Source organism: Littorina saxatilis, linkage group LG8 (genome assembly GCF_037325665.1).
Source record: "Littorina saxatilis isolate snail1 linkage group LG8, US_GU_Lsax_2.0, whole genome shotgun sequence".
Lineage (NCBI taxonomy): Eukaryota > Metazoa > Mollusca > Gastropoda > Littorinimorpha > Littorinidae > Littorina > Littorina saxatilis.
The window spans coordinates 3,817,052-3,829,634 of record NC_090252.1 but is presented as its reverse complement, the minus strand read 5'-3'; the positions used below and the strand labels follow the sequence as shown (position 1 = coordinate 3,829,634).

Here is a 12,583-nt window from a genome sequence, read left to right as displayed (position 1 = left end):
TTGTAAAGTAGTGTACATTATTGTTTGGCATTGTGGTGTTGTATAGTTTATTGTGCTATATTGTATAATATCGCATGATATTGCATTATATCACACTCATTGTATTGTATTGACTGTATTTTATTGTACTCTTGTTTATGTTAATAAGCTACTCACAAAAAGTTAAGGATCACTTGCACACAAATTCATAACTTTCCAAATAAGAAAGCCAATGCGTTGGTATTTGGCAAACGTTTAATTCAATGCTTTAGTGATAACGATACAACATTTCCTTCAATTTCGAGCAATCGTTTGGTCTGTACATTTTATCAAAGTGTGTACGTATCGAAATTTAATTTCACAAAGTCGTTGAAATCACAAGACATGGCATTCAGATGCTCCCAAAAGTTCAGTAATGCGTGTAACCGCCCTGGCTGTTCTGGCACTCGACGCAGCGAGTCCTCATAGAGTTGACCAGGGTGGTGAAGATCCTCTGTGGAAGCGCCTGCCACTCAGCCTGCAGCATCTGGTAGAGGTGCTGGACATCCCTGGGAGGGGGGTGGTTGCTCCTCACTTTGCGATCCAACTCATCCCAGAGGTTCTCTATCAGGTTGAGATCGGGACTGCATGCTGGCCACTCCATTCTGTTGACTCCCGACTGCTGCATTTAGTCGTTGACCCCCCTCGCCCTGTGGGGGCGAGCGTTGTCATCCTGGTAGACAGCCTGCGGTCCCATCTGCTGCAGTGTAGGCACAGCCAGCGGTCAAAGGATCTCATCCCGGTATCGAAGGCCAGTCAGGTTACCCTGTACATGAAACAAGGGTGTTCTGTGGTGAAGTCTGAGGGTCCCCCAGACCATTACAGAACCTCCACCAAAGACCACCTTTTCTTGGACAGTGGCGTCAATGTAGCGTTCCCCTTGGCGCCTCCAGACCCTCAGTCGGTTGTCGTTGTGGTTCAGGGTGAAACGTGATTCATCACTGAACAGAACCTGGGACCATTGCTGACGTGTCCACCTCACGTGACCTCTGCAGAAGGCGCGGCGTGCTGCCCTATGGGCCGGAGTTAAGCGTGGCCGTACAGCTGGGCGACGAGAACGGAGGTTAAACCCATGAAGGCGATTCCTTATGGTCTGCTGGCTGATGTTGGTGTTAGTAGCCACCCTCAGCTGCCTTCGAATAATGCTGGAAGAGGCTGTTCTTGTTTGCAAGGCTAGTCGTTCAATGAGACGATCTTCACGTGGAGTTGTCTTCTTTGGTCGCCCAGGTCTGCGTCTTTCCTGGACCCTCCCAGTGGCTGTGAAACGTTGAATCAGTCTGACAATGACCGAGATGGACACGTGAAGTCGCCTGGCCACTTCTCGCTTGGGGACACCATCTTGGAACCATGCAACAGCTCGTCCCCTCTCAAACTTGTTCAATTTTCGTCGTGGAGGCATTGTCAGATAATGCCTAATACTGGTGGTATGTCTTCTCAAAAAGCCAAGCAAGTGACAGCATCTCACACATAAACAGCAGTGCTTGCACGTGCATAATGGTTTTTCCATGTGGCTTGTGCAATGTGTTCGGGCTGAACGGTCCAAAACAAGGTCCTTTTTCGCAAGTTTCCACTTTTTCTTTTGCTACCAAGCTCAGTAGTAGGGAATCCCGTGCAATTTTCCCACTAACACAACATCGCCCACTTACAGCTGAACAAGAATTCATAACAATTTGGTTTGACTGAGAAATAAATAACAGTAGCGAACTGATTTTATTGAGCACCTGTTTTCTCATAGTGATCCTTAACTTTTTGTGAGTAGTGTACATTTGTCTTGGAATAATGTTTTTCTCAAGCCCCCAATATATTTGTTTTGAAGGTTTAACTTTGTGATTCTTGCAAATGTCTACACATTGCAAGGTTAATAATGACATATATGTTTTTCACAAAGAAATATGTACAATGAATATGGTATTATATTGTATCATTGCAATCACTTATGATTCGATAATAAGAATGTTTACACATCATGTTCATAAGTGTGCATGATACATGTTTATCACTTTCAGGTCTATACACTAAGAGATAAAAGCTGACATAGCTTTCGCTCGCAGTTCAATATTAAAAAAACAAAACTCGTGTAAATCTGGTACGACACATTATCTATGCATCTCATGTTAGTTTATTACTGTCTTGTGTTTCTGAATGTGGTCATTAGTATTTGTTCAAAACACAAATCAGATAAAGAATCTCTACTTTAATAATACTTTTAATTCAGAAACTTAATTAAAAGTTCGCAGTCAGGCTGCTTTCCGTTCAGAGTGGGACATTTTCTTTGTTGAATTCAGTTTGCAACTAATACCTCTGTCAGTCTGCACAATCTATTCAGAAAGAAAAACACACTTTCACAGGAAACAGCCATACTATTGATGTCTCGAATGAGTATGGTATGATGCCCGTATCCCATGTCAAATCTTCGACACATCTGTGAAGGTTTTTCTGATCACTCTCAGGAAATATGCAAATACATACATGTATGCTCTTCACATTGGACAAGAGACAGTAGAATTTGTATTGTATTTTATTTGTTCTGCATAATTGTATACGGAATGCACACACAGTCAACATGGGCACATCGTGCAGCACAACACTGACGTAAACGCATGTCCTGTCCCTCGAATTAAAATAGAATAGTACACAAACAATATTCATCTTTTGCTATGTCAAGCAGCATTGTTCAATATTTGAAATTTTTAAAAATCAAGAGCAAAAATGACAGCATTTGCATTGTGATGATCAGTCAATACTTTGAGGATTATGTCAACATCGATTGAACATGATACAATTCTTGAAAAATGAAGAATGATAAAAACAGAAATAATAACCGAGAGCACACACACACACACACACACACACACACACACACACACACACACACACACACACACACACACTTGAACATTCTCAGATCATGACTTAAACACACGTGCGCGCACGCACACAAACACACACGCACAAACACGCAGGCATTATCTCTCACACAGACACACACGAAGACACACCCACATACACATAAATACAATAAGCGACATTGCACTTATAATAACGGTGTCTAGGATAACACAGTTACAAGGAAAATATCGACAACTATGACACATAATTATTGCCCCTTGTCCGTCCTCAGAAGCCGAGTGAATATTGTTGATATTTGAAAGGCACGCTCCTTCCCATGTAAACACTTTGGATCACTGCATCATTGGTCATGTTACACAAGTCGGCGGCAGAGTGGGTCAAAAGTTGCTGAAGAGTGAGCGATCTCTGTTTTACAGTTTCTCTGAACAAACGTCAGTGTTTTCAGATAAGTCCTAAAGCTCTAGCTATGTCATAAAACTCGGAATAGTGTCGGCGAAAAGTTTTTTGGGGAAGTTAGGGGCCTCTATTTTATAGTATCTCCAGCAAAATTAAGTCAGCGAAAAGTTCGACAGCCTTGGCGATACCCAAAAGTCGGTGGTGAAGTCGGCCAATAGTTGTTTGGAAGTCAGCGATCTCTGTTCAATAGCTATAAGTTCTTGGGTAAAACGTCAGTGTGTTGGGAGAAGCCATGTCGCATTGGTTGTGCCAAACAAGACAGTTGAAGAACCGGCAACAACATGCTGAAGAGTGAGCGATGTCTTGAATTAAAAAACAAACAAAGCCACCTACAACACAGAAAGGTTAGCTAATAGTTTTTTCTCTTTGTTTTTCATTCTGGATTTTGGTACGTTCGCTGTCTGTTTTGGGGTTTGCTAGCAATCTGTATTTTATCATTTCTTTGGTGAACCGTCAGTGTATTCGGAAAAGCCACGTAGCTTTGGTTGTGACAGAAACATCAGTCGACACGCCGGCAACAATTTTAAAGTTCTTGAAATGTGGGCGGTGTCTTAAATTAACACAAACATCTCAAACACAACACAGAAAGGCGTATAGCCTCTTTGTTTTTCATTCTGGAGTTTTGCACGTTTACTGTCTGTCTATTTTTGGATTTGCTAGAGATCTCCATTTTCTAGTCTATCAGTCGAAACGTCAGTTTGTTGAGACAAGCCGGCAGCCTTGGTCATACCATGGAAGTCGATTGTGAAGTCGGCCGACAGTTGTTGCGATCCCTGTTTAATAGTATCTCGGGCAAAAGTCAGTGAGAAAACACATAGCCATTTCGGCCAGAAGTCGGTGGGGAGTGGTGACTGTCGGCGTGATCAGACAAGCCCCGCTGCCTTAGCCATGCCGTAAAAGTCGGACGAAGAGTCGGCCAGAAGTTGCTGGGGAGGCGCGAACTCCTTCACTCTGCCATCCTCCATCACCAGAATCCTGTCAGAAAAATCAAGTTTAAGTCAATCAAATACGACACATACACACGACTCATAAAGATAAACGTGAAAGTACGGACGTTCGTGCGTCTGCTTCTTCAAGCAGTCATATTTCGAATCCACACAAAACTTATCTTTACAAAGTGTTTGTGTGAAAGGCAAATGCAACATTTCTCTTGTTATCTCCCCACAATTCCTCCCCACATCCCCCTCGCCCTAACCTTCACAAAAGGGAATTGGAACAGTTCTCTCGATAACTCCTCGATTCACCTGTCATATCCCAGAATGTTGTGGGACACGTCAAACAGATACACGTCGTAATGACACACGGACATTGCACCCTCCCCATTCCAACACACCTGTCATAACCAAGAATGTTGTTCGTCACAACAGACAGGCAGAAGGAAAGGACAGGACACACAGGAAAAACCGAACGACCTATATATACAGGCAGACCGACAGACCAAAACAACCAATAGACAAACCCACAGACAAATTCCAGACAGGCAGCCAGCCAGACAGACACCCACACAGGCAGACAGCCAGCCAGCCAGCCAGCCAGCCAGCCAGCCAGACAGACAGACGGACAGACGGACAGACAGACGGACAGACAGACAGACATTGTCCCCCCTCGAACACACCTGTCATTACTAAGAATGTTGTTCGTCAAAACAGACATGACTCACAGACAGACCGACAGACAAGTAACAGAGAGTCGTATCCCCCCATCAAACACACCTGTCATAGCCGGTAATTGATTGCAAACTGAATAAGTACGAAGAAGGAATGGGCAGGACACACACACACACACAGACAATGCCCCCCCCTTCCCCAACTCAGACATACCTGTCATAATCCAGGATGGTGTTGAGGCGGTGAGCGATGGTGAGAACTGTGCTGTCCTTGAACTCTGACCGGATCGTCTGCTGGATGACGTCATCCGTTTCCATGTCAACGGCCGCAGTGGCCTCGTCCAGAACGAGGATTTTGGATTTGCGCAGTACGGACCTCGCCAGACACATCAGTTGTCTCTGTCCCACACTGTCGGCAGTCGTAAAAAAGTGATAATCATTATTGAGGGAGAAGATATAATGTCTATAGTAAATGTAGGAATCATAAAAACTGCTTCCCTCGAAAACTGCGTATGGCTGCCTAAATGGCGGGGTAAAAACGGTCATAAAAGTTAAAACCGTGAGAGTTTCAGCCCATGAACGAAGAATAAGAATATGATAAGAACTGCTGTGTTTGTGGGAACGAGTAAGCCCTAAGTGAGTAGTTCAAGCTTCCCCAGCGGGATTAACAATTAAGGATAACACGCGTATATAATAGACAGCAAAAACAAGTTTGCTGATTGCTGTGATGCAAAATGGTTCTTCGGCAAAGAAAGTAGCTTTTATTTTCATTTCAAATTTCAAAATTGTCTCCCCTATTTACCCTGGATGTTTCCTTTGAATGTATAGTAACGCCGAGGAACCAATACACAAGCAAGCGTTTCCTACATGTCCTACATTGCAGTAGCTTTGATATCCCTATGTCGAACTTTGCTTTTCTTTTCTAAAAGCTTACAGTAAAACAGCATAACAGAAAGTCAGAACAATCTGCTATAGTATTCCACATTAGAGATTTTGAATAAAGGAATAAACACACGCTAATCAGATGAAACAGATTTCCCCCTCCCCCCCCTCCTCCCCCCCCCTTACAGCCTTTCCCTTTAACAACGTTCTTTAATAATTAAAACCATGTTCAATACCTCAAGTTCTGACCACCTTCACCGCATTCATAATTGAGCTTGGCCGGAAGTCCCGCGACAAAGGCTTGCAGGTGAGCAAGTTCAAGGGCGTTCCACAGCTCTGAGTCATCATGACTTCCGGTAGGGTCAAGGTTCATGCGCAGCGTGCCGGAGAATATAACAGGGTCCTGAAACATAAAGTGCCATTTGGGATTTGAGAAAGAGAGAGAGAGAGAGAGAGAGAGAGAGAGAGAGAGAGAGAGAGACAAAGAGAGAGACAAAGAGAGAGAGAGAGAGAGAGAAAGAGAGAGAAAGAGAGAGAGAGAGAGAAAGAAAGAGAGAGAGAGAGAGAGAAAGAAAGAGAGAGAGAGAATGAGAGAGAGAGAGAGAGCGCGACAGACAGACAGACAAACAGATAGACAGAGGACGGGAGAGACAGACAGAGACATATAGTGAGAGATACAGAGAGAGAGAGAGAGAGAGAGAGGGGGGGTATATTCTTTCTATATTTCTATACCCCCCCCTCCCTCTCTCTCTCTCTCTCTTTCTGGCTGTGTCGTAACAAACTGAGCTTTCATTCTAGAATTAACCAGCATGAAACGAATCATCAGCAGTTCCTAGAAAGCACACACATAGAAGCAAACAACACTATCAGCCAAAATACCCGAGGCAGTCTAGTCAAACTGCGTGTAACAACTTGAGCTTACATTGTAGAATTATTTTCATTTTTTTCTTTCTTAAGCAACATACAACGAAAAGTATTTGCTAGGAAGTACACACACTATGAACAACCAACCTGAGGCAGAATAGTCAGACGTCTACGCAGGTCATGCAGGCCAAGCTGACCCGTGTTATGTCCATCAACCACGATACAGCCAGCAGCCGCCTCCACCAGACGGAACAACGCCACGGTCAGGGACGACTTGCCCGCCCCAGTCCGACCCACGATGCCGATCTGGATGGAGATTGGGTATCGGAATGAGATAGGACAAGGCAAGAAGATAATTATGGGGCAATACGATAAGATACGAGACTAGACGATAGAAAACAAAACAACGCCTCTGTCAGTGAAGACTTACTGGCTCCTGTTCGACCACCGATGCCGATCTGAATGGAGACAGTATCACAATGATGCATAATCTTCAAATCATTTATTCATTTTGGAATAAATTACAGTTCTTTTAATTGGAGCGAATTTCTGACTAATGATTCAATGAGTGTGATGCTCATTTGTTTCAGAAAAATACACGCTTTAAAGTTCACAACGAAAATGTTTTTACTGTGCAATAAGAGCAAAAACAACATTATGTTTTTACAGAGGGTTGATAATAAATGATACCTCTGCTCATAATCAATAAAACGTATGCTGATAATAAGTACAACCTATGTTCATATTATAATAATAATAATAATGGACATTTATTAATCGCCCCTTCTCACAAGAGCTCACGGCGATTTACATTTTAATTTCTGCCGTGTGAGATGGAATTTTTTTACACAATACATCACGCATTCACATCGGCCAGTAAATCTCAAGCCATTACGGCGAATATTTACTTTTTACGGCCTGTTATTCCAAGTCACACGGGTATTTGGTGGACAATTTTTATCTATGCCTATACAATTTTGCCAGGAAAGACCCTTTTGTCAATCGTGGGATCTTTAACGTGCACACCCCAATGTAGTGTACACGAAGTAAAACCTATGCTTAAAATAAGTAAAACCTATGTTTAAAATAAGTAAAACCTATGTTTGAAATAAGTAAAACCTATGTTCATATAAGTAAAACATTCGCTCATATTAAGACAAACCGTGTAAAAGGCGATCGACAAGTAGAAGAACAAGAAGATAAGTAAAACCAAAGCTCATGATAAGTAAAACCTATGCTCATAGTAAGTAAAACCTTTGTTCATAAAACAATAAAACAAATGATCGTAATAAATAAAACCTATGTTCATAAAATGTAAAACCTTTGTATGTAAAAGAGTAAAACCGATGATCGTAATAAGCAAAAATCTATGTTCATAAAAAAATAAATCCTATGTTGACAATAAGTAAAGCCTATCTCGATCAGTCAGCGTACCTTCTCACCACTCTTGACCTCAAAAGAAATTCCCCGTAGTACAAGGTCAAGGCCGGGTCGGTAGCGCAGCTCAAAGTCCTTGAACTTGACATCACCGTCTTCCGGCCAGTCGCTGGGGACCGGGTGGTCAGGGTTGGTCCACTCGGCCTGGGTCGTCATGGAAACACAACGTTATTTGTGGAGTGGTGGTGGAAGGTTAGATGGGCAAGAAGGAATTCAAGAAAATGAAACAATTTGAGATCATCAATTTTTGCAGAAAGGGCTGTCTTGGAAGCTGTCATAATCACATACGATACATACGCATGACTAATAACAATCAACGTGTTTTGGAAGATGTTAACTTTGATAGAAAACAAGAGGCGAAGCCATCAAGGCTCACGTAAGAAATCGACAAACAGTAACACAAACTCAATCACTCCGTCACACACACACACACACACACACACACACACACACACACACACACACACACACACACACACACACACACACACACACACACACACACAGAAAGAGCATAGGTGAAACTGTGCAAGAAAGCGAGACACTAGATCTAGATCTGTCTGTCTGCATGTAGCCTACTTACAAGGACACGACTGCCAACTAGTCTCGGCGCGCTCAAAATAATAATGACTGAGACTGTCAGTACTTCCTTCGCGTGACGTCTAACCCTCTTACGTCATAATGTGACGTCAATGTAATGTGACGTCTTCAAATGTTAGAGTTTCTACCACAGACATACACACGCACAGACGCACGCACGCACGCACAGACAGACAAAGTTACGATCGCATAGGCTACACTTACGTGAGCCAACCAGGCAGACAAAAAATGAAGAAAATGCCATTGGTCAGGTAGGACAGCATACATCTCTGCAAGTGCAACTTCAAAGTCGTAACCTGACGCTCATATTTTGCTTCTATAGCTCTGCCACTGGCTTTACTTTTGCTGTAATATGTCTCTGTCTTCTTATGCAGGTATTTTTCATTATTCTACTTCTATAACTGCTATGCTAAAACTCGTAACAGTGTCTTTATCTACTTTTTTCTTGAACCAAAAAAGACGTCCTTTAATAATTGGGATGCGTCATGCCTTCAGTGGACATAACGTAAAAGGACACAGTGTAGTTGCCGTTATTAAACAAACAGAAACAGAAAAACTCAAAGAACGAAAGTGACAGCACCTCAGTGGGGGACTCTGAATACTCCTGGATCCTCTCTGTGGACACGATGTTGGACTCCAGCTCGCTGGATGTACGCACGAGGAAGTTTAGGTTTTGTGTCACCTGAAAAGGGAAAAAAAGTATTTCCATGAAGAGCGATCGTTCAAAGAAGACTATATTAAAACCTTCATCCTCAAAGACCAGGCCAGAGCGAAACAGAATGAGAACCAACATAAGAACACATACTTATTGTCTGTCTTTACAACAAAGACATTTCTCTTCAGGCCTGCCTCACTATTACCAAACGATATTGCACACATAAAAGGATCGACGCTCAACTAATCTCGGATGACCCCTGGGTTCTCAAGTAAAACCAACAACCAACCGACCCGCTTCACATGCAAACTCGTATTCATGACAGGCCGACTAGTCCATTGAAAAGCCGAGAACAAGTGTATACGTCCCTAACATAATATGTGACATAAACAGACATACGGATGGACACACAGCACACGCAGAGAGACAGACACTCATCACTCACGTTCATGGCATATGTGACGGACAGGCCGACCAGCCCACTGGACAGACTGGTGTTGAGGATGGCGAACAGAGCGGCGGCCAGGGTGACCACACTGCCCAGTAGCTCCAGCCGGACACCCAACCACCTGCAGTCACCAGCAAAGCTCAGTTATCCACATTTATTGACACATATAACGTGTGTCAAACGTCAACAGCCTCGCGTAATTGGTTGAGCTGTTGACTAACAGGAGCAAATCTCCTGTCATCGTAGCCTTGTTAGTCTCCCTTGCGTAGTAAGTGAATCATTTCTTCAAACGATGATACGCTAAATCATTTTCATCTTAGCAATCAACACCATACTTGTCAACAGCAGATGCTGAATGCAAGGCTTCGACAGATTCAAGGACATCCCCACCCTGGAATTTTGAAAGTAAAATAGTGGAACAAAAACGCGAATGGGTAGACTAAGCTACTGCAAATAAGAGCAACACAAAAGGGAAATTAAAGAATGAAGAAGGAGAGAAGTAACGAAGGTTTGAGAGAGTCAAACAGAAGGAAACATAAGAGGAAGAGACGTACGAACGAAGAACACAACCTTTTTCCAACTCCACGAACCGAAAGTAGCAGACGTGAATGGATAGAGTAAGCTTCTAACAAAAAAACAAAAAACCTCATGATGCAAGGAAGGGGAATAAAAGAATAAAGAAGGCGAGAACAAGCGCAAAAGTTAAAGGGGCCAAAAGAGGAAGAGACGTACGAACGAAGCACACCCATCTTTTCCCAACGTGACGAACCTTTGCGACACGAGGTAGGCGAAGTAGCAGACGAGGTTCTTGTCCAGGCGGTCCTGGGAGTCCCTGACGAACCTGTCTGACGCGCCGTATGCCCGGATGGAGGTGGCGCCCTGGATGGTCTCGGTGAAGTGAGTGTACACGGGGGACCGCGTGGTGGACTCCAACCGTTTCAACTGTCGTGACGTCTTGATGTAGAACATCTGGAAGGGACATAATCACCTTTTTTGTTTAAAGTTGATTTTGTGCCAAAACCTTCTTCAGATTGCGTAGACTTTGATCGTGCTTCAAAACATTTTCCGCGGGAGGGGGGGGGGGGGGGGGAGGCATGCCACCAGATTTCATAGGATTTTTCCTATCAGCCATTACCATGCCTGATTTTACAAACGTAACATCACCTGTCTAGTTTGAGGAAAATACCAACATACTGAATGGATGAATGGGTGGATGGATGGATGGTTTACCAAGGCCATATGAAAGGGTGGATGGATGGATGGTTTACCAAGGCCATATGAAAGGGTGGATGGATGGATGGCTTACCAAGGCCATATGAATGGGTGGATGGATGGATGGTTTACCAAGGCCATATGAAAGGGTGGATGGATGGATGGTTTACCAAGGCCATATGAAAGGGTGGATGGATGGATGGTTTACCAAGGCCATATGAAAGGGTGGATGGATGGATGGTTTACCAAGGCCATATGAAAGGGTGTGCAAAAGAAAAGAAGAGGATAAGTACAACGAATATACAAACAATAACATGGACAATAGAACACAGGAAAAGCGAAGACTCACGGTGTCTTCTTCTTCTTCACCGTTCCAGAATGTTTCTGGTTACGTGTGAGCTCGTTTGCCCATTTGGGTTCCCCACACTATACTCTGAGAGCATAGTCAGTTCACTCCGCTTTCGTTGAGTAGGCATGCTGGGTATTTTCGTGTTTCCATAACCCACCGAACTCCGACATGGATTACAGGATCTTTTCCGTGCGCACTTGGTCTTGTGCTTGCGTGTACACACAAAGGGGGTTAAGTCACTAGCAGGTCTGCACATAAGTTGACCTGGGAGATCGGAAACATCTCCACTCTTAACCCACCAGGCGGCAGCGACCGGGATTCGAACTCACGACCTCCCGATTAGGAGGCCGACGTCTTACCACCACGCCACTGCGCCCGTCTCACGGCGTATCACAGTCACATTTCCGTGATAACACCTTACCTTGCATTATCCTAACTAGAAGGTCGCTGACCTAATCCTTCTGTTTGTATGGCAACTGTATCAGTTTACCCTCTACCAAGAAGAGTTTGTATTCTTCCCATACAGTTTTTGTTTACTATTCTGTAACGAGCCCTACCCATACGAGTCTGTGCTCCACACATAAACAGTGTGTACTCTGTCCTTACAGTACAGGCATGCTCTCTACCAATACATGTTCAAACTCTCACAAACTCGTTCTGTACAAATACAGTTTCCACAAAGCTATTTACGATTGGTGTATCCCAACATTGACTAAAGCAATGTCGTTTTTCGTCATACCTGTACCAGCTTGTAGAGTAGCCTACCCCACTGAGAAAGACTGGCGAGCTGTATAAGATGATGATGAGAGTGTTCAGATGGTTGTTTGTTCATATTGCACCCCACCAGCATTTGTACAATCGACATTACAGACTGAATCATACCTGCACCAGCTTGTAGAGAACGCCAAGGGGCAGTACCACACTGAGGAAGACTGGCGAGCTGTAGGAGATGAGGATGAGAGTGTTGAGCAGGTTGCCCACACCCACAATGGTCATCCGCGCTGACTGGGGAAGGTTGACGTCCATCACGTCTACGTCACGAGAAAACCTGGACAAGGCAACGTACAGTAATTGGTGATCTTGCATAGTGCAAAATATTGACAGTTTCAACATACAATGACTTGGAATCGCTGAGTGAAACCTATATTTTTAGCAGAGAAAAAAAAGATAGCAACAAGAACGCTTTCAAAAACGTCTTTGGCAAGC

General features: G+C 43.7%; 1 protein-coding gene across 1 annotated transcript in view; it reads right to left on the bottom strand.

Moving 5' to 3' along the window:
- Positions 1-2,532: 2,532 nt before the first annotated feature.
- The window catches only part of LOC138972552 (multidrug resistance-associated protein 1-like), a 44,649-nt gene continuing 34,598 nt past the window's right edge, over positions 2,533-12,583 (bottom strand). The window contains exons 24-32 of the mRNA XM_070345201.1: positions 12,260-12,425; positions 10,586-10,785; positions 9,814-9,937; positions 9,294-9,395; positions 8,111-8,257; positions 6,824-6,982; positions 6,049-6,215; positions 5,145-5,339; positions 2,533-4,299 (exon numbers count right to left, since the gene is read on the bottom strand). Of these exons, the coding sequence (XP_070201302.1) occupies positions 4,188-4,299; positions 5,145-5,339; positions 6,049-6,215; positions 6,824-6,982; positions 8,111-8,257; positions 9,294-9,395; positions 9,814-9,937; positions 10,586-10,785; positions 12,260-12,425 (1,372 nt within the window). The 3' untranslated portion in view covers positions 2,533-4,187. The remainder of the gene's footprint in view (positions 4,300-5,144; positions 5,340-6,048; positions 6,216-6,823; positions 6,983-8,110; positions 8,258-9,293; positions 9,396-9,813; positions 9,938-10,585; positions 10,786-12,259; positions 12,426-12,583) is intronic.